Below are 21,923 nucleotides of genomic sequence, written 5' to 3' on the forward strand. Positions count from 1 at the left end.
GGCAACCATAAAAACGTTCACAACATAACAAGGTAAACAACCTGTTGTTGATGCAAATTCTTACTTATTTTCAGAGTGCAGATTATTTCATTCATTGTTGTTATTTCTGCTACTATCTACTACTACCAATAAGGAATGCCACAAACAGAAAGCATGTAATTATGAATTATGATTTATATTTTTTGAGAATTTTCTTTGACTACAATTGACAAACAAACTAATTAAAAACCCCAAATATTGAACACATCCCCTTGTTCCAGTGTTCCTCCGCTTCAACGCGATGACGCTATTTCCTCATCATACTGCGCTCCTACACACGTTGTTTCGGTGGATTTGAAGTGAGAGGGGAGGACTCTAGCTGGCAACATTTCTAGCTAAGGATTTTATGTTGCTGGTTCTCGGCCGTCGGGTTTTGCTGTCATTCGTAAAACGAGTCATTCCCCAAGATCCAGTTTTGTTGTCGAATCCCATTTTGCAGGACTTCAGAACTATCAAATTCCGAGTAATACACAGCAGCACCGTCTTCGCAAGCGCTACCAGACAAAATACAGACACCATGCCTGAAAGGAGGCCCTTCGTAAGGTTGCCCACTGACGTCTACCCCGTCAACTACGGGTTGTGCTTGAAGCCCGACCTCATCGACTTCACTTTCGAGGGCAAGCTAGAGGCGATTGTGAAGGTAGGTGAAGTAATTGAAAGATAATTTGTATAGTACTTGCTTATGTAATCCATGTTGCCTAATTTACAACGTTCGAATGGCGAACGGCAAAATGCTAACTAGCTAGTCGTCTAACGTTAGCTAGCGAACTCCTAACTAACGTTATCTACTAGCCCATGATAGTAGTGGCAAACAGCTAGCCTAGCTCACTTTAGCTAGGTTGAAAATAAATGTATTCAATGTAGAAAATAATATTTTTATTAGCGCTTTACCTGCCCTGAAAGGTACTGTCCAGAGTAACTAGCTACCTAACGTTACCTAGCTGAGCCGTCATTCGTTAGTTAATACCAGTTAGTTTGATAGCTAGGCAAATTAACGTTAGCTCGCTGTCATTTTTGCAAATCGTTAACTGGCTAATAGTCACTACATCTCACTTGAAATGAATGTATAGTATGATCGACGTTAATGCAAAGATGTGAATTTAGCTTAAATGCTAACGTTAGTTGCATGCCAGCGCACCCAGTTAGCATGCGCGCTAGTGCTACCTTGCTAACTAAGCTAATGTTTGCTAAATCATAGCTAGCAAATGTCTTCCTACAAGAGAAGACCTCCCAGCTTCCGCCTCTGTTAACCTGTTTTGCAAGCAGACCATGAAATGACAACACTAGACATTCACAACACCCGTGACGTGTAACATTCAGACACTCATCTTGTTTGATGATAATGCACGACAAATTTAGCTAAATGATTCCTAATCATTGCCTGTTGGTATGTTGATGGTGTAAACCAATTACTACATACGGATGGGCATGAGATCTCAAACGGATGTCAAAGCTCGCTCTTTAACCATAGATTACTTTTTTTTTAATATACTGAAACTATTTGGTGGCATGTGCCTTGGCTACCCGAACATTTTGTCTTAAAGACAACTTTTCTTTGACTTGCGGGACACAACAAAAAAGAAACCAAGCCAAACATCACACCGTTTCTCTCCCAAAATTCCCTTTCCCCTCCATGTCTCATTCACTCAACTGCATTCTGAATGCTCCCTACACACAGGCGTGCTGGAGTGCGCATCACAAGCTCCTGTTAGGTCTACATAAATAAATGCCTATGAAAATGTATCTAACTGATGGGATACACAAACTACATTCCTTGCCAAATGATAAGTTTTCACAAATTATAAATGGATTGGTTGAAGTAGGAAGATGTGTTCCAACAACGAACAGCAGTTTGGGAATAATTGTTTCCAGCCTATTTTTCGCTGGATTCACCTAGACGGACCAGGTGAAAGCTATTCCTTAATGATGTCACTTGTTAAATCCACTGCAATCGGTGTAGAAGATGAAGGGGAGGAGACAGGTTAAAGAAGGATTTTTAAGCCTTGAGGCATGTTGCGTTTGTGTGCCGTTCAGATTGTGAATAGGCAAGACAAAATATGCCAGGCGCACCGGTTTGTGTCGAACTGCAACACTGCTGGGTTTTTCATGCTCAGCCGTTTCCCGTGTGTATCAAGAATGGCCCACCACCCAAAGGACATCCAGCCAACTTGACACAACCGTAGGAAGCATTGCGTCAGCATGGGCCAGCATCCCTGTGGAACTCTTTTGACACCTTGTAGAGTCCATTCCCTGACGAATTGGTCCTGTTGTGAGGGCAAAAGGAGGGGGTTTAACTCAATATTAGGAAGGTGTTCTTAATGTTTTGTACACTTTGTCTGTGTGGGGTTAATTAGGATTTGTTATCTGTAATGGTTATGATAAATTAGGCGTTGTTGCGATCTGTTGGCATATATGTTATCTGTCCATCCCTGATACTACATCACATGTGTATTACACACTTGCTTGCTTCATTTGATTCGTTTCTAATGGGTGTCATATTTGGTGCCAAATATGGTGCGCGTATTGCCCTCGGATGTTTGCATACACCATCTTCATCTCAGAACACAGGCTAGGAACACAAGTTACTTGTCATCATGTGCACATAACACTGGCTGTGTTTCAATGACACTTAAAATGCCAGGCTAAACTATTTTAGTACTTTCCACACAAACATTGTCTAAATCTAAGAGATTACTGTATGGTTATCTATGTGCCGCTGATCTATGTTTGGTAGTCTATCCATAGGAGGATGGCACATTGTATTACGTAGTTGAACAGCATTGTCCAAGGAAATTAGGCTAGATGAAAGATTAGGCTACTCTTGGCGTTTAAGTGACAAATAGTTGTCAAGTAGGGCAATTTCAACTGCAATACATGTGCTATGTGTTGTCAGTTGCATGGCTGTTACTTGCATGCACATGCTATAATTTCATTAGCCAAGTTAATGACAATGCCAGCCCATGATTTAAAAGTTGTCAGATAACCGCACAATAGCCAACGGGACGCATAGCGATGTGGCACCGTGCCATCACCGAGTGCGCTCTATAATTACATCCCTGCCTTCTTGGTTACAACCTCCCAGCTCTCTATTTGAGTATCAAAATAAACTATGGCAGCAACCAACCGTCAATAAATGGGACTAGCCTACTCTCTCAAAGCTGCAGCTGAGTGTGCAGCTGGGTTCCGCCCTCAATAAGTCGGACGTCGACCGTCACATGAGCCGCTATCACATTGCATTCTAGTCAGAAGCCCTACAGGATGTCTCTTTCTTTCCCTCGCTCCTAACCATCTTTTGGTCCCGTTCCGCTCTCCCTGTCAAGCCACAATGTTTTCACGGTGACACTGAGCCACTGTAGGTTTAGCCTGCTTGGCCTACAGTAAGTTGTTTGATCCCTATCGCTGCTGTCTGATACATAACAGATTAGATTTAACCTTAATAGTGGATTTGCTTATGGCAGGAAAATCAAAAAAATATCCTAGTTTAGAAGTATTATATCGAGGGAGTATTATCGTTGAGGGACTCTAGAATGACTGACGAAATATATATTTTTTTACACAAATTAAAAATATGGCGTTCTTATGTCATCCCAGGTATTTATACAAGGGTATGCTAGTCCCCGATTTTACTTAGTAGTTGTGTTTCTGTCGTTTTTCCAGGTTAACCTGGCCACTAATCAGATTGTGATGAACTGTGCTGACATCGACATTATCACAGCATCCTTTGTACCAGAGGGAGGGGAAGGTGAGGGTGAGATTCTGTCAATCGTCTTTTCACAGTTGTCTTAAATATAGACAAACTATTATATATTTTATATATGCAATATATTTCTTCTATTTCCTGATTAGACCTGCTTTTCCAGGCTTGTTAGGCACATTTGTATATTCTTTTCGTATGTTATGGCAGCGAATATCAGCCTTGCATTTTTTCCTTCTCTTTAGAAATTAACGCTACAGGATTCAACTATCAAAATGAGGATGAGAAAGTCACTCTGTCATTCCCTAGTGCTCTACAGAAAGGTAAGTCGAAGGACTCGCCGTTAACCAGAATGGCTACAGGGCTTTTTAGGGTTCTAATGAACCCTCCATTTTCTGCCATTCATTATTCTTCCTGGTGTTTGACACCATGCCATGTCTTTTTGTTTGTAGTTGACAAAACAAACCTCTTATTGTAGTAAAGACTGAATAAACACATGTTGTTTTTTTTTGCACCTGTTTCCCAGGATCCGGTACATTGAAGATTGACTTTGTTGGGGAGCTGAATGACAAAATGAAAGGTTTCTACAGAAGTAAATATGCAACTCCTACAGGAGAAATCCGCTATGCTGCTGTCACACAGTTCGAGGTACAGTAACTAGGCGCTCCTCCTGTCCTGCATTACTTCTGTTACCATAATGAGTACAGTTTCTCTAGGCAGCAGAGTTGATTGCTTAACCCATGTTGCAATAGTGTAAAAGGAATGTGACTGCCATTTGACCACAATGTTTGAGCATTGTCACACCCTGGCTATAGGCTGAATGTTTTAGCAACCATTGTTGGAGATTCTTGATAATTCAACTTTGTAATCTCTTATCTTTAGAAAAAATGTTGGGGGGGAAATGACATGCCCAGCTGCTATATGCGGCGTGTTGTTTATTTTCAATTTTCACTAGAGGTCATTGGAGTAGCTTTATTATAAATCAGCCCTCTGACACCCTCCAGGATGTTTGCCTGACCTAACACGCTGTGAAACGTGTTGTCCACTCTGTCTCGCCTAACCTCCCATGGTCTTTTCTCCTCTATTCTCTTCTCTCCTCAGGCCACGGACGCTCGCCGGGCCTTCCCCTGTTGGGACGAGCCAGCTATCAAAGCCACCTTTGACATCTCTCTGATAGTTCCCAAGGACCGAGTAGCCTTGTCAAATATGGTACGTGTCACACTAACTCTTCCGCCTGGGGACGCCAAACAGCTTGAGTCACATTTCGCTACTCTGTTGTTGCGCTCTGCTAACATTGGCTTATGTAACATAAGACGGTCTTGTTGGGTCACTGCATTTCCTCCCATCTAGCTACAAGAGTAAAAGTCTGCAGGCATTCAAAATGCAACTGAATTAGTATGTTTTTCCACGATGTCTGCCCTGTGGACTGTGAAAGGCTATGAGCTCATTCTTCAAAAGCATTGCTTTGACTTTCTGATTATATTTTCTGTCCGCGCTAATATGCCCTTGTCCTCAATGACACAGAATGTCATCGATAGAAAGCCACATCCAGAAGATGACAGCCTTTTGGAAGTGAAGTTCGCCACCACCCCCATTATGTCCACGTACCTTGTAGCGTTCGTCATCGGCGAATACGACTTTGTAGAAGGCCAATCGTCGGACGGCGTGACCGTACGTGTCTACACGCCTACCGGAAAGGCGGAACAAGGAAAATTTGCACTAGAGGTGAGTTGTTTTTACTTCTTTTAAACTTTGATAATGGTTAGACCAGTACTAAACACTAGTCATGTACCACTATGACTGTTTGTTATATTGATGAATGACAGTTGCTGCTAGCACAACAATCTATTGGCGTCAAGTGTAAAATGGAAATTATATCTAGTTTTTTCTATCCATGTTTCTCACAGGTTGCTGTAAAGACCTTACCTTTCTACAACGAATACTTCAATGTTCCTTACCCACTGCCTAAAATTGATCTAATAGCTATCGCTGACTTTGCTGCTGGTAAGTACAATTCAAATGACTGTATTTCATTTATTATATTGTGATGAAAAATAGGATTTATAGTCAAGATCTAACACGCTTGGTGCTGCCCCCTCCAGGTGCCATGGAAAACTGGGGCCTTGTTACCTACAGGTAAATCTAAAGTAATGTTGCTAAATTTGCAACTAATGAGAGGATGCACAGTTAGCCTACCAGTCATGTTATTCCACAAAAAGATTATTTGATTACCACTAGCTGGAAATGTATGTGATTTTATATTCAATGTATTTTTGTGTTAATGCATGCTACTACTAGGGGGAGTGTGAAATGAATCGCTTTTGCCCTTGTTTTTCTTCGAGTTGACCTCGCTGTTTGACCTTGTTTCCCAGGGAGACGGCGCTGCTGATTGACCCGAAGAACTCGTGCTCGTCCTCACGGCAGTGGGTGGCCCTGGTGGTGGGACACGAGCTAGCTCACCAGTGGTTCGGGAACCTGGTCACTATGGTAAACGACCACTGCGCTCTTTGGTGCTTATGCAGAAACTAAAAGTGCTCTCCTGGTCAATGACAGAAGGACATTACATTATTGAAGATTAAATTATATGAACAACTTTCTTCAATTGCAATGCAATTGCATTGTTGTCCTGAATTGGATTTTTGGCAATATGATCGCCCCTTGCCTTGTAGGAATGGTGGACGCATCTGTGGCTTAACGAGGGCTTCGCATCATGGATCGAGTACCTCTGTGTGGACCACTGCTTCCCTGACTACGACATCTGGACACAGTTTGTGTCTGCCGACTACACCCGCGCCCTGGATCTGGATGCGCTGGACAACAGTCATCCCATCGAGGTGTGTTGGCTTTAAATTTGTAAGTGTGTGTGTGTGTGTGTGTGTGTGTGTGTGTGTGTGTGTGTGTGTGTGTGTGTGTGTGTGGTACTGGACCAAAGTTTTCCAGTAGATTTGAATGTACGTGAGGTATCTATCAGATGAAAGCGACCCTCGTACTGCGTTTTGAAAGCATTAACTGACTGATCACCTGGACTGCAGGTGAACGTGGGCCACCCGTCGGAGGTGGATGAAATCTTTGATGCCATATCCTACAGCAAAGGAGCGTCTGTGATCCGTATGCTGCACAACTACATAGGAGACAAGGTGAGGCGCTGCTGCCCAGGCACACTTCTATGTTGTCCACTAATTGGTCTAACTCTCTTTCATATACTAGCTAAAAGGGTATTGCGTGAACAAGTGTCTCTGGTAAGTATTTGTATATTTTCATCTCAGGCGTTTTTTCTTTGTAAACCTATTTGTTTCTTCTGTCTCTAGGATTTTAGGAAAGGAATGCATTCCTATCTGTTGAAGTTCCAACATAAAAATGCAGCAACAGGTAACACTCAAGTCTCCTATAAGTTCTCATGAATTTATAATGGGCATGTCTGGTCCATTATAACAAGATTATTATTTTGAGCGTTGTAATTGGTTGGTGACCACCTCTCTCCCCACCACCTCTCCTAGAGGACCTATGGGACTGTCTGGAACAGGCTAGCGGGAAACCCATCGCCCTGGTGATGAGCTCCTGGACTAAGCAGATGGGCTTCCCTATAATCGTAGTGGACCAGGAGCAGGTAAATAGACCACAATGGAAATTGTCTTTGGACAATATGAATGTACTGTTTTTATATCCTGTGAGAGGGGATCTCTCTGTTGTGGATATAGCTGTTTATTTAATACACAATCAAATACTTTTTGTTTTTGTAGCAAGGGGATGATCGCATCCTCAAGATATCTCAGAAGAAATTCTGTGCCAGTGGACCACATAATGGTAAGATCATATTTTCCAATAAATCAACACAAAAAAAGCCAAGTACAAATTGCTGGTTCACTACTTGTCACTCTTTAGCTACATGAGACAAAGTTCCTACTTTGCTCCATCTCATTGGGTCTTGCTTGTGTCAATCATCCTCCAGGTGAGGACTGCCCTAACTGGATGGTACCAATCAGTATCTGTACGGGTGAGGACCCCGGCTGTACCAAGCTCAAGGTGCTGCTGGACAGCCCAGAGACCACCATCACGATCAACAACGTCAGCCCTGACCAGTGGGTCAAGGTGAGGACAACCAAATTCCACCTATTACATCTGTCTAATATAGAATTGAGTTGAAAACCAAGCCCTGAGGCCTTAAAATGTGTACTATAACCCTTATACAAAGTTGCATGTTTAGGGAAATAGAAATCTGTCTAATAAAAGCGTAATGGATACAAGAATGTTCGCTTCAAGAGCCATAACCTTGAAGGTCTGCTTGCTTGGAGAATTATAAACGTTTGTGAATGGGCCATATCATTCATGATTCTGAGACTATTTAGTATTTACTAACGGGTGGGAGATCATTGGGAGTTCAGTAAACAATCACCTGACCAAAAGGGTCAACGAGAAGTTAAGCCAACCATGACCCTTGAAGGTCTTTGAAAGAGGTCAAAAGGTCACTAGAGGGTCAGGATTTGTGAATGGGCCATATAAATTGCTGTTCACTGAAAGGACATCATTAATGTCAAAGTACGTTTGGGGAACTGAGAACCATTAAAAAATAACCACTTGATTGGGACTAGTGGTTGCTTGAGCAGGATCATAGCCTTGCTAGTCCCTATCTAGTTAGCAATGCTACTAGGACCCCTTGAGGGTCCTTGGCCTATCCACAGGGGGTACTTGAGAAGACTCATGAGACCATAGGCCTACTGCTAAAATGCACAAGGCTATGGGGTACTCCGGGCAGAGCAAAATTAAATTGGTGGTACAGTAACTGAAAAAGGTTGGGAACCACTGCACAAGGCTATGGTAGGGAGAGGGAAACTACTTATGCGTGTGCCATTCAGAACAGAGAATTATCCATGTACGGAGTTGATCAAAGGGATAGAAAATATCTCTTCCTGTTTCCTTAATGTGAAGCTGCACTTTTTATGGCTAGAATAGAACATCATTTTGTTAATTTGTTGGGTGGGTGTCACTCAAGCATATAAGGGCTTTCTTCCACACTTGCTTGTTAGGCAGATTTATTTTCCGCTTTAGCTAACAAGTTTGGAACAGCAAATGGTTTGGCATGACGCCGACAAAGTAGTGGAAGAAAACAGATTGGCACCAAGGCTTTAGTCTTTGGCTGCTGTTCAACTGTCCTCCTCCTCCTCCCCTATAGATCAACCCAGGAACAGTGGGCTTCTACAGGATCCAGTACAGCTCAGGCATGTTGGAGAGCCTGCTGCCTGGTATCAGAGACCTCACCCTGCTGCCTGTTGACCGTCTGGGCCTGCAGAACGACCTCTTCTCCCTGGTGACTGACACAGACTACCGTCAACACTACACCAACATGCCCTTTAGCTCAATGCTAACGCTCAATAATAAATTGGATATGTATAGTAATGGTGCTTGTATATAAAGTCAGTCATGGACAGGGGAAGGGTCAGTTCCTGTAACAATCATATTCAGGGAATGGCTTGAAAGTCACCATAAAAAAATAATTCCTTTCTGCCACAAAACCCTTATGTTCTTTCCTCTTCCATATATCAAGGCCCCATCTGTCTAGCCAAGCACTACAGTAGCAAAGAAACACAACCTTTAGTGTATAAACAGATCATTTTTGAGGAAGCCCAGGGTCAAAGCTTCCCCTAAAATAAACTCTAGCTGCTCAATGTTGTAAATGTGGAATCCACACATATACAAGTAAAGGAAACCCCAACGTAAAGTGTCATATCAAATTGTATTTGTCACATGCGCCACAGTGAAATGCTTCCTTAAAAGCCCTTAACCAACAATGCAATTTTAAGAAAAATAAGTGTTAAGTAAAATAGAACAAATGTCTTAATAGGGCGTTTGGCCACCACTAGCCAGAACAGCTTCAATACACCTTGGTATAGCTTCTGTAAGTTTCTGGAACTCTATTGGAGGGTGCGACACTGTTTTTCCATGAAAAAATCCATAATTTGGTGTTTTGTTCATGGTCGTGGGAAAACGCTGTCTCAGGCGCCATTCCGGAATCTCCCATAAGTGTGCAATTGGGTTGAGATCTGGTGACAGACAGCCATGGCATATGGTTTACATTAGGGTTACCCAACCCTGTTCTTGGGCCACCACTAGCCAGAACAGTGTAGGGTTTCGCTCCAACCCCAGTTGTAACTAACCGGATTCATCTTATCAACCAGCTAATTATTAGAATCAGGTTGGCTAGATTAGGGTTGGAGTGAACCTACAGGACTGTAGCTTTTAGGAACAGGGTTGGACAGCCCTGGTTTACATAGTTTTCATACTCATCAAACCATTCAGTGACCACTTATTCCCTGTGGCTGGGGGCATTGTCATCCTATGGGGGCGTAGTTGGATTGGTTGTTTAGCAACCAAACCAACGCGTGCACTACTATGGGCCAGAATAGACAGGGTTGGTTTAGACTGACACGTAAATTATATTTGGTCTCCAAATGTTTATTGAAAACATACATTTGCACAATGAGCATGTGTTGTCTCTCAAATAGTTGTTGGTTAGATAGCTAGTGAATTTGAGCCATATCAGTATAGAAATGACATCAAACAAAACAAGATACAACTAGCTGAAGCGAACCGCCTTCGATTCCCCACATGGCAGCTTGTCATTATTGCTATCTTCAGAATCATAAAAACGCACACGTTCCGGACACATCGATGCACGTATGTCAGCCAACCTGTCTATAGCTGTGGTAGCCAAAATAATTCTCTGGCCAGCATTTTTATACATTACCCTAATCATGATGACGATCATGATGATAATTGCTTAATTAACTCAGGAACCACATCTGTGGTAGTGGTGCGTGGGTCATCCGCAACTGCATGACTATGTATTTAAAAAAGAAGCCACGGGCCGGACCCTAATCCGCAAATATAGGACATGCGCTGTACTGTAGGCTACAGTCAGACGGATGTAGGATTTATTTTTGCTTAATTTAGATGCGTTTCAGATTTTTTTTTTTTAAATATATAAATTAATCTGACATTTTGGTAGGCTATTTCGAGAGCTTGGGCCTCAGGTTTAGGCTGTCCCTGTGATTTTCATATGCACATTTTTTAATCTCAGTGAAATGAATGAAAATGATACAATTCTAAAAGTAACTTCTATTGCCATTGCTAATTGGTAAAAATAGCCTACATAAAGCTCAAAAATTATATTGCAACCGGCAGGTAAAAAATATCCAGATAAAAATAAATATCCTATAAATCACATTGGCTTTGCCTGTCTGCAAGGAACTTGAAACATTGCATGAACATGGTCCAGCCGGAAGCTGGTGCTTGCAACATTGTGTGAAATATTCTGGGTCCTCAGTTTCCTGTACCAGTGAGCTCCAGACACACAGCTGTAGGCTATTTTCTTAAGGGCTAAGAAGTAATCAGGAAGGCATATTTTATGACATTTATGACGTTTCCACCGGATCTGAGCTTTACTTTCTTTCCCCTTTCATGCTGAGTGGTATTCGAAAGGGAGAACTGGAAAGATTTTTCAAATAGGCTATGTTGAGGAATTATTGTATTTCTCAATGGATGTAAAACAGACTTTGTTTACTTGCTGTTTGAGGCAAAGAAAAAATTACTTTGAGAAGCTCCACAGTGATGTCAAGTTAACACAATCAGAAATGGTATCAGATCACTTATAGGCCTACATTTAGTCCTAGTCCTACTTCTATGCGTAATCAGGTGCGTGTCCTTACTCAAAATTGACAGGAGCGCTTCAAACAAAAGACAATGAATAAATTGACAACTTGTAAATGGAATGAAATAAACCAAAACTTTTTTCTCACAAGTGTAGCCTACGTTGTGCGCTCTGCAAACATGCCCGCTCCTAGAATGAGAACGGTAAGACTGTAATAATATATTGAATGCATTAACAGAAATAACTGTAATCAAACATTGTAGATTGGGAATTAACGGTAAATGTACTAGTGTACCATCCAAGCGGCCTCCACAATGGATTAGTCCACTCAGAGGTGTGAATCAGACAGGTTTCTCATGTGCCATTAACATTTTTTTTTTTTTTTATGTATGTGTTTGTGTGCGACTGCTCGAGTACAAAAAATATTGGTCGATCAATCAACAGCCTATCGACCGAACAATCTACCATGTCGGCTAAATGGGTTCAGCCCTACTAAGGTCCTATCTACATTTTTGTCAAAATCTAGTTATTGACTTGTTTTGTTCAATGGTCTCTACCTATATAGTACTCTAAATACCCCAATTCATGTTAAGTTTAAAAGAATACAAGATAAAAAATTAACACCATTCAAACCAATGAGTGTTTGGAACTTTAAAGCCAGTTATCTCAATCACCTTTTTGCAGATGGAACCTTATAGACCCAAGTTCTCTGTCGTTTTGACCGGTTGCAAGGAAATAGGAAGCTGTGAAAACGACCCGACATGTTTCTGATAAGTTTTCAGTTCGGCTTGGATGTATATTTGATGTGGTAGGAAATCTGATCAGCTTTTATGATGCTGATTTAAGATAGCACCTCTACAGACGTTCCCCCTAACTGCATTCGCGTTCTCTCAAGATGCTGAAAGAAATCATATTTCTCCACATATTTCAAAATATATATTTGGTGCTGCAAGAAATGCTTAATTCTGCAGGAGTTAATATTAAGGCTTTGTGAGAGGTTATAGACCTACAGTCGGTGTGCCTCAGTGGATCGACATTCACTTTTTCTGTCCGTTCCCAAAAGTATTTGGTGATTGGCATGTAGGCTATTTGGTGCGTGTACAGTTAGGGCCAAAAGCTTATAGGCTTACTTACAAATGCCAGATGACCTAAAAAGAATGAAAGAAAAACCTCAATGTAGCCTGAAGATATATAAATTAAACATAAAAAAAAAGTGTTTAATGTATTTCCTCTTTATTCAACCTGCCACCCACCTGCGCTTCATCTACACAATATTTAATGAGCCTAAACCCGCCCAGCGGATATACCCGCAGGGTCTGCGGCTTCTGAGTCAACCTGCGCATCACTACTGTTTGGAAGCACCTGCTTTCGATATACTTTGTATCCCTCATTTACTCAAGTCTTTACATTATTTTGGCAGTTACCTGTACATGTTGTTGTGTGTTTTGTGGCCATGTAAACGTAACTTATGGTTGGGTAGTGATACTTCTTTCTCCCTCTGTACCCATGAGTATTAAGCTCTTCAGCTAAGATATGTCATGTGAATTGTTAAGCATTGATTCTTTGGCCTTTTTCTCACCAAAGCCTCTTATGAAGATGTTTACTGTAGACGTCAGATAAACAATGTGTAATCTAATCAACTTGTTTTCCTGCTTTATCCTATTCCTCAAAAGGGTTATTGTCCCATTCATTCAGGGCTCAATTACAAAAACTGTACATAACAATACTGTGACTCTTACCAACCTTTCCCCTGCTCTTACCTCTTCTATCTCTTCCCCTCATTCTTCATATTCCTTCTCTTCTATTCCTATTTCACCTCTTCCCTACATTATTCATATTCCTTATCTTCTATTCCTTTTACCTGTCCTTTATTTTCCTCTTGAACCTCTACCCCCCCATTCCTTCTCTTCTTGTCCCCCATGTTCATCCTATTAATCATCTTCATCTTCCTCAGTCGCGCGCTGGCATGATCAGCACGGTGGAGGTGCTGAAGCTGATGGAGGCCTTTGTCAACGAGCCCAACTACACGGTGTGGAGCGACCTGAGCTGCAACCTGGGCGTGCTCTCCTCCCTTCTCTCCCACACTGACTTCCACGAGGAGATCCAGGAGTTTATCCGGGACCTGTTCACTCCCATCGGCCTCAAGCTGGGCTGGGAATGCAAGCAGGGCGAAGGTGAGCCCCCTGGGGCCGGTGGTAAGAGCTAAGAACTGAGCTGCCGAGTCATTCCGGAGTCTATCCTCAGCCTTAAGCCCCAAGTCACTTGATGTAGCTCTGATTGGGTTGGGTAGGTGTAAGAGAGATTGTAATCGGTCTATGTTGCACTCTTGATAGGCTTGGTGGGATTTATTTTATTTTATATTGCTTACACCTATACGATCCTTTCAGATCTGCTCAAGTGCCTAGGGGTTAGGGGCTAAGGGTCAGGTTTGGAATTAGGCAAGTGTTTTGTGTAGTAGGGGTATCAGCCCAGAGCTGGTGATGTATGGATTTACTGGCTCCTGGATTACCAAGCAGTAGATAAATTCTGTCCTTTTGGATGAAGTTCATTGTGTCAAAGCGCTTGTTTTTAACATGTTTGAGACTGACTGGCGCTTTTTTTCCTTTCTCCTTCTGTTCTCCGGCCCCCGGTTCTTCTCTTCTCTCCTCTTCCCCCCTCCTCTCTCAGGTCACCTGGATGCCCTGCTGAGAGGTCTGGTTCTGGGGAAGCTGGGTAAGGCGGGACACAAGCCCACGCTGGAGGAGGCCCGGCGGAGATTCAAAGACCATGTGGAAGGCAAGCAGATCCTCTCTGCAGACCTCAGGAGCCCAGTAAGTTGTTCTGCCACACACACACACACACACACACACACACACACTTTATTAATAGAAACACATGTATTCTTAACATGTAGTTACATAAACAAAGGCCCCATTCCAAACTAACCTTTGCCCTCTAATCCTAGGCTCTTGATGACTTTCATGAATGTTTAAAGGATTTGATTGGTCAGCAATTTGATAATGTCTTCACCTTGGCCTCTGGTTTGGCTAGGTGAAGCTTCTTCGGTACTGCTTTCACCTGTCCATTAATTTCAATCAATTGTGGTCAACATTTCAACAATGGGCCTGTGGTCATGTTATTGATCCTACTTTCAAACAGTGACTTCTCATTTGTAGATCATTTCTAAGTACTAATGATAGTTATTTAGTACCATCATGACTGGAAGTAGATGCTGTTTATGATGAGACAAAGACATAAAATTCTTGTAAAATCAAGTGATGAAACCATATTGAATGACCATGTGTATGGTTTTTGTTTCTCTTCAGGTGTACTTAACAGTACTGAAGCATGGCGACAGTGCCACGTTGGACACAATGCTGAAGGTAATTCACACCAGCTAACGGTGTATTCACTAGTGCACACCGTAGCAAAATTTTTTGCAACGAAAACAAGCATTGGATAAATTCAGATTAGTCCCTCCCTGTTTCGCCCCATTTGGTTCCTAGACAATACACCCCAGCCAGGCCAGCTGGTTGGAGATCAGTCTCCTCAATATCATGAGTCATGTATTGTATCATGAATGATTTCAATTACATTTCCTCAGTCAGATGAACAGGATTACCAGCTCGTTCCATGTCCTAGACTCTCGTTAGAGCCCCACCAATAATCTGACAGATAAAGCTTTAATCACAGTCAACTGATGAGAATTGATATAATTTGATTTCGTCCCCTAAATATCACATCAAAGGTAAAATATGTACCGTAATTTCCAGACTATTAAGCGCACCTGAATATAAGCCGCACCCACTGAATTCAAAAAAGATATATTATTTTGAACATGAATAAGCCGCACCTGTCTATAAGCCACAGGTGCCTACCGGTACATTGAAACAAATGAACTTTACACAGGCTTTAACGAAACACGGCTTGTAACAAAAATAAATAGGCTTTAACGAAACACGGCTTGTAACAAAAAAAAAAAAATGTGCAGTAAGCTTTAGTTGTCTTTTTGCACTGAGTCAATTCCTCACGCTGCTGTTTCCAACGTCTTCTCATCGACTCATTAAGACCAAGCTTCCGTGCAGCAGCTCTATTTCCTTTTCCAACAGCCAGATCAATCGCCTTCAACTTGAAAGCTGCATCATATGCATTTCTCCGTGTCTTTGCCATGATGAGGGTGACAAAATGACTACCGTAATCAGAATGATGGGAAGTTTGAGAGCGCTCGATTTAATCTAAACAGTAAACAAAAAAGTTGTTTGACCGTAACCCGTTCGGCAATTTCATTGGTCTAATGAAAGCTTCATGGCGCCAAAAAACTGAGCACGTCACAGAATGTGTTTTTTTGGAGAAAAAAAAATTGAAAGCGGGAAAAATCCATATATTAGCCGCGTCATTGTTTAAGCCGCGAGGTTCAAAGCCTGGGAAAAAAGTTGCGGCTTATAGTCCGGAATTTACGGTATATGTTTTTCTCTCACATTATCGCTGTCTAATCTCTCCCATCCTCTTCAGCTTCACAAGCAGGCTGACATGCAGGAGGAGAAGAACCGCATAGAGAGAGTGCTGGGAGCCATCTCTGCCCCCGACCTCATCCAGAAAGTCCTCACCTTTGCCCTCTCGGTATGTACACACAACCATTCTTGCCCTGGCAACTGGAGTGTTACTTGCTCCTGCTATTTTGTCAGGAGAATAAGACAAAACAAAAATCCCTAGAAGCATTAGTATTTACACCTGGTGTTCTATTTACACCTGGTGTTCTTTTGGTCTCGCTTTTATGGTATTCTTTCTTGAATATAGCTGGTGCAATTGTTAACACTGGTGTTAACTAGCTTTGTAATTGTAGCCTTCCTAGTTGTTTTGGTCTTAGGAGTTTGCTTATAGGATGAGCATGATCAATTCATGGAAATTGGCAAAAAACAGACCCCTCTGTCTCCCCTACCCAGGAGGATGTGCGTCCGCAGGACACGGTGTCAGTAATCGGGGGCGTGGCCGGAAGCAGTAAGCATGGAAGGAAAGCCGCCTGGAAGTTTGTCAAAGACAACTGGGAGGAGCTTCACAACCGCTACCAGGGCGGCTTCCTCATATCACGGCTCATCAAGGTAAAGCCGTTCATTAAGCAATTTTTCTCCAAAGCATTACTTAACTGTTCTTATTCTCATATTTTCCTCAGCTCCTCAGAGGGCACTGTATACAGTGCATTTCGAGAGTGTTCAGACCCCTTGACGTTTAACACATTTTGTTACGTTACAGCCTTATTCTACAATTGATTAAATAAAAACAATTCCTCAGCAATGTACACACAATACCCCATAATGACAAAGCGAAGAAAGGTTTTTAGAAAAGTTTGCACATTTTATTAAAAACTAGAAACAGAAATACCTTATTTACATAAGTATTCAGACCCTTTGCTATGAGACTGGAAATTGAGCTCAGGTGCAGCCTGTTTCTATTGATCATCCTTGATGTTTCAACAACTTGATTGGAGTCCACCTGTGGTAAATTCAATTGATTGGACATGATTTGGAAAGGCACACACCTGTCTATATAAGGTCCCACAGTTGACAGTGTACAGTTGAAGTCTGACGTTTACATTTAAACTCAGTTTTTCACAATTCCTGACATTTTAATCCTAGTAAAAATTCCCTGTCTTAGGTCAGTTAGGATCACCACTTTATTTTAGGTGAAATGTCAGAATAATAGTAGAGATTTTATTTCTGCTTTTATTTCTTTCATCACATTCCCAGTGGGTCAGAAGTTTACATACACTCAATTAGTATTTGGTAGCATTGCCTTTAAATTGCTTAACTTGGGTCGAACGTTTCGGGTAGCCTTCCACAAGCTTCCCACAATAAGTCGGGTGAATTATGGCCCATTCCTCCTGACAGAGCTGGTGTAACTGAGTCGGGTTTGTAGGCCTCCTTGCTCACACACGCCTTTTCAGTTCTACCCACACATTCTCTATGGGATTGAGGTCAGGGCTTTGTGATGGCCACTCCAATACCTTGACTTTGTTGTCCTTAAGCCATTTTGCCACATTGGAAGTATGCTTGGGGTCATTGTCCATTTGGAAGACCCATTTGCGACGAAGCTTTAACTTCCTGACTGATGTCTTGAGATGTTGCTTCAATATATCCATATAATTTTCCTTCCTCATGACGCCATATATTTTGTGAAGTCCACCAGTCCCTCCTGCAGCAAAGCACCCCCACAACATGATCCTGCCACCCCCGTGCTTCACGGTTGGGATGGTGTTCTTCGGCTTGCAAGCCTCCCCCTTTTTCCAACAAACATAACAATGGTCATTATGGCAAAACAGTTCTATTTTTGTTTCATCAAACCAGAGGACATTTCCCCAGAAAGTATGATCTTTGTCCCCATGTGCAGTTGCAAACCGTAGTCAGGCTTTTTTATGGCGGCTTTGGAGCAGTGGCTTCTTCCTTTCTGAGCGGCCTTTCAGGTTATGTCGATATAGGACTGGTTTTACTGTGGATATAGATACTTTTGTACCTGTTTCCTCCAGCATCTTCACAAGGTTCTTTGCTGTTGTTCTGGGATTGATTTGCACTTTTCGCACCAAAATACGTTCATCTCTAGGAGACAGAACACGTCTCCTTCCTGAGCGGTATGACGGCTGTATGGTCCCATGGAGTTTATACTTGCCTACTATTGTTTGTACAGATGAATGTGGTACCTTCAGGCGTTTGGAAATTTCTCTCATGGATGAACCAGACTTGTGGAGGTTTCTTGTTAACAATAAATTTGTGGAGTGGTTGAAAAATGAGTTTTAATGACTCAAACCTAAGTGTATGTAAACTTCTGACTTCAACTGTATATCAGAGCAAAAACCAAGCCATGAGGTCGAAGGAATTGTCCATGGAGCTCAGTGACGGGATTGTCGCGGCACAGTTCTGGGGAAGGACAACCATCTCTGCAGCCCTCCACCAATCAGGCTTTTATTGTAGAGTGGCCAGACGGAAGCCACTTCTCAGTAAAAGCCACATGAAAACCCGCTTGGAGTTTGCCAAAAGGCACCTAGGACTCTCCGACCATGAGAAACAAGACTCTCGGGTCTGATGAAACCAAGATTGAACTATTTGGCCTGAATGCCAATCGTCACGTCTGGAGGAAACCTGATACCATCCCTACGGTGGTGGCAGCATCCTGCTGTGGGGATGTTTTTCAGCAGCATAGACTGGGAGACTAGTCAGGATCGAGGCAAAGATGAACGGAGCAAAGTACAAAGAGATCCTTGATGAAAACCTGCTCCAGAGCGCTCGGGACCTGACTGGGGCAAAGTTTACCTTCCAACAGGACAACGACCCTAAGCACACAGCCCAAGAGTAGCCTCGGGACAAGTGTGAATATCCTTGAGTGGCCCAGTCAGAGCCCAGACTTGAACCCGATCGATCATCTCTGGAGAGACCTGAAAATAGCTGTGCAGTAACGCTCCCCATCCAACCTGACACAGCTTGAGAGGATCTGCGGATAGGAATGGGAGAAACTCTCAAAATACAGGTGTGCCAAGCTTGTAGCGTCATACTTGAGGATGTAATCGCTGCCAAAGGTGCTTTAACAAAGTACTGAGTAAAGGGTCTGAACACGTATGTAAATGTGATATTTCTGTTTTTCATTTTTAAATCTGCAAATATTTCTAAACCCGTTTTTGCTTTGTCATTATGGGGTATTGTGTATAGTTTGAGGTGGAAAAAACATTTTAATCAATTTTAGAATAAGGCTGTAACGTAACAAATGTGGAAAAGTCAAGAGGTCTGAATAGTTTCCAAATGCTCTGTATATATTATAAGAGGAATCTATTATGGAAGACTGGTAGCTTTTGCCTTTGGCCCAATGACCTAAGGCAACTCACTTGTATTTTCACCCCTCTTCACAGCTCTCTGTGGATGGATTCGCCATTGACAAAATGGCTGCTGAAGTGAAGGTGAGCATCATATTGGTTTATACCTCTTTAATATAGTGGTCTCGCTCAATAAAATGGTTTAATGTTAACTAAAATAAGTATAGCTAACTTCTGTCGTTCTAATTCTAAACGCAGCCATTTTGTGTCTTCCAGAGTTTCTTCGAGAGCCACCACGCGCCTGCGGCTGAGCGCACAGTGCAGCAGTGCTGCGAGAACATTCTCCTGAATGCCGCCTGGCTCAAGCGCGACGCCGACGACATTCACCAGTATCTACTGAAGCGCAAAGCTCCCCCGGTCTGAACAACCCAGTCCCCCCCCTTCCAGCGCGGACCTCCCTGCATCATAGCTGCCTCGGCCCCCCCTTCTCAGTCCATAGACGGACGGAGAGCGAGCATACTCAAAGCAGGCTTAATTTCTCTAAAAGAAAAAATACAAACGACGATGACGTCAACAAACAAGCCAAGAATTTAACCAAGCGTTGAAAAAGAAAAGACTATTATACATAAATAACAAAGCAAATTCATTTTTCTGACAAGGAATGTAGTTATCCCCATTCTGCCCATTGGAAGATGATACACGAGTTAGATTACTGGGGTTTAACACTCCCAGATATGATTTGCGAAATGGCTATCCCAGGGTGCATCCCAAATGGCACTCCATTCTCTACGTTGGTGCACTATTTTTGACTTGAGCCAAATGGGCCCTGGTTAGTGCACATTATAGGGTGCCATTTGAGATGCACACCAAGTCTGAGTGCGTACTCACACTCCCGTAGTTACGACACGCAAAATATGAACACTTGCATACACACACACACACAGCCTTGCATCGTAGTTTGAAAACTGTGAATTTATTTTTCTCATCACCCGCTCCTACTCTATGGAGAAAAAAAAGCATGAATTATATGATATATCTTGTGTTGCTGTTCACTTTGTTTGTTTTCTGTACAAACAAATTATTATTTTTTTCCCTGCCATCGGCGTTTCGCAGTTGCTGGTTTTTACCCAACAGGTGTTGTGATTGGGTAAGAGCACAGCTGGGCAGAATGGGGTTAATATAGCGTGTGATGTTTTGTTGGCGGTAGTTAAATGAACTCATGGCACTGATCTCCATCTCTAATAACGGTTAGGACAAAAGGTGAGCAGTGCTAGCATGGTACTACATGTATACTGTTTAATGCAAGCATTCTTGCAAAGACGTTCCACAAATCTCAATAGCGATGTTCATCGTTACCTTACCTGCCCCTCTTCCCCCTCCATCCATCATCCTACTCTGGCATTTGATACATACCATCCCCACATCAACCCCCACTCCCATCTTCTGTCGCCTGTATTCTCAGCCCTCTGTAAAGTTACAGAATGATGTATAGTATGACAAACGACAAACATGCATATTTAAATTGTTTCTTTATCTGCCACATTATATACAAAATGACATCTTGTTTTCAAAAACCTTTTTTTTTTTTTTTAAAGATGCAGTGATTTATTTTAACGTTGAGGAAAAACTTTCATTTATTCTTAAGAATTAGTAAAACAACACTACTTGGGCCTTTAGTGCAGTTAACACCAGGAAACTTTAGTTAAAAAACTTAATGATGTACTGGCCCAATTTCAACTTTGAAATGATAGGATTTACTTAACACTGCTATTGAACTCTGAAGCCTTAAATTGTTAAAGTGGTTTGCAATAATTATTACACTGAAGTGGGTGATAGTCCACTGCAAAGTAAAAATATTGTTTCTAACATAACAGATCTACACACAGACTTGTTGAACGAGTATATCTATATAAAATTTGATGTGGCTTAGAAAACATTTACCGGAGAAGATCATCAAAATAATTGTCACTCTTTCCCTGGAACATTTGTTGTGCTTTTGTTTAAAAATACAGTTGGTGTTCATTAAAGTAAAAAAAAAAAAAAAAAAGACTTCAATGTGAAACTAGTACAGTTGATATATGATTGAGGTGTGAGTGTGCATGCCTGGAAACCAGTTGATATGTAATTTAACAATTCTTAATCCAATTTAATACACATTTGTATGACCTTAATAAGCAAAAACATGATCATAAATAGATAACAAACGGTTCTAGGAAAAACTGCAATAGAAATGACCGCTGTACATAATGAAAGTTGACCTAAGTGAGAATAAAGAAAATGGGTTTGATGTGTAGATGGTGGGAAGTAAAATCAGTCTATACATTTTGTTTCACAAGGTGTACATTTGCGGTGGGGGATTTTGGTATATCTGAGGTTTACATGCCGTTATATTTTCATTGCAGTATTACGCTGCAGTCCATCGCTTTGTGGTAGTGGGTGGGGGGAAAATGACTCCGTTTTTCATAATCTGATTGGTCAAACTTCGTTTTGAATGTCACGTTGCTTCCGAGAAGAAAAAAAAAACGTTATTGGTAGAACGGCTGTGACGCTAGTGGTACCAAAGCAGAAATTAAGATGCAGTACAATAAAGTAACGTGGAAATATCCTTCACTATGAGAGATTCTTTTCACCTTGGTTTACAGTACCATGATCGGATGATGCATTGATATGCTAATGAGTCTTCAAATCCAGTTTATTTTTTACCCCTTTCTATAATCCTACGCACAGTGCTTGGGAACTGTAATACTAGAAACCTGATCTTGACGGCTGTA

General features: G+C 41.9%; 1 protein-coding gene across 4 annotated transcripts; it reads left to right on the forward strand.

Moving 5' to 3' along the window:
• Positions 1-287: 287 nt before the first annotated feature.
• Positions 288-21,762, forward strand: LOC106564746 (puromycin-sensitive aminopeptidase). 4 transcript variants are annotated; one of them, XM_014131065.2, is made up of 23 exons: positions 288-679; positions 3,697-3,781; positions 3,979-4,056; positions 4,260-4,381; positions 4,835-4,942; positions 5,258-5,458; positions 5,641-5,737; positions 5,836-5,869; positions 6,106-6,220; positions 6,403-6,567; positions 6,766-6,870; positions 7,042-7,102; positions 7,231-7,340; positions 7,474-7,537; positions 7,683-7,822; positions 8,904-9,038; positions 13,333-13,573; positions 14,046-14,188; positions 14,684-14,740; positions 15,870-15,977; positions 16,301-16,456; positions 19,249-19,296; positions 19,429-21,762. In XM_014131065.2, exons 1-23 carry the CDS (start codon positions 386-388, stop codon positions 19,573-19,575), a joined length of 2,814 nt encoding a protein of 937 aa, XP_013986540.1. In that variant the 5' UTR covers positions 288-385; the 3' UTR covers positions 19,576-21,762. The 4 variants fall into 4 exon arrangements, with proteins under 4 accessions (XP_013986540.1, XP_013986543.1, XP_013986539.1 ...); XM_014131068.2 differs by having other exon boundaries at positions 13,333-13,552; XM_014131064.2 differs by having other exon boundaries at positions 289-679; positions 3,697-3,787.
• The last annotated feature ends 161 nt before the right edge of the window (positions 21,763-21,923 follow it).

Source organism: Salmo salar, chromosome ssa12 (assembly GCF_905237065.1).
Source record: "Salmo salar chromosome ssa12, Ssal_v3.1, whole genome shotgun sequence".
Lineage (NCBI taxonomy): Eukaryota > Metazoa > Chordata > Actinopteri > Salmoniformes > Salmonidae > Salmo > Salmo salar.

What these genes read in the sequence shown, in the direction of transcription:
- LOC106564746 (XM_014131064.2), top strand. Translation starts at nt 386, where the DNA reads ATGTTGCTGGTTCTCGGCCGTCGGGTTTTGCTGTCATTCGTAAAACGA. An exon ending in AGCTAGAGGCGATTGTGAAG is followed by an intron (nt 680 to 3,696) that starts GTAGGTGAAGTA and finishes TCGTTTTTCCAG; the next exon opens with GTTAACCTGGCCACTAATCA. An exon ending in GAGTAGCCTTGTCAAATATG is followed by an intron (nt 4,943 to 5,257) that starts GTACGTGTCACA and finishes TCAATGACACAG; the next exon opens with AATGTCATCGATAGAAAGCC.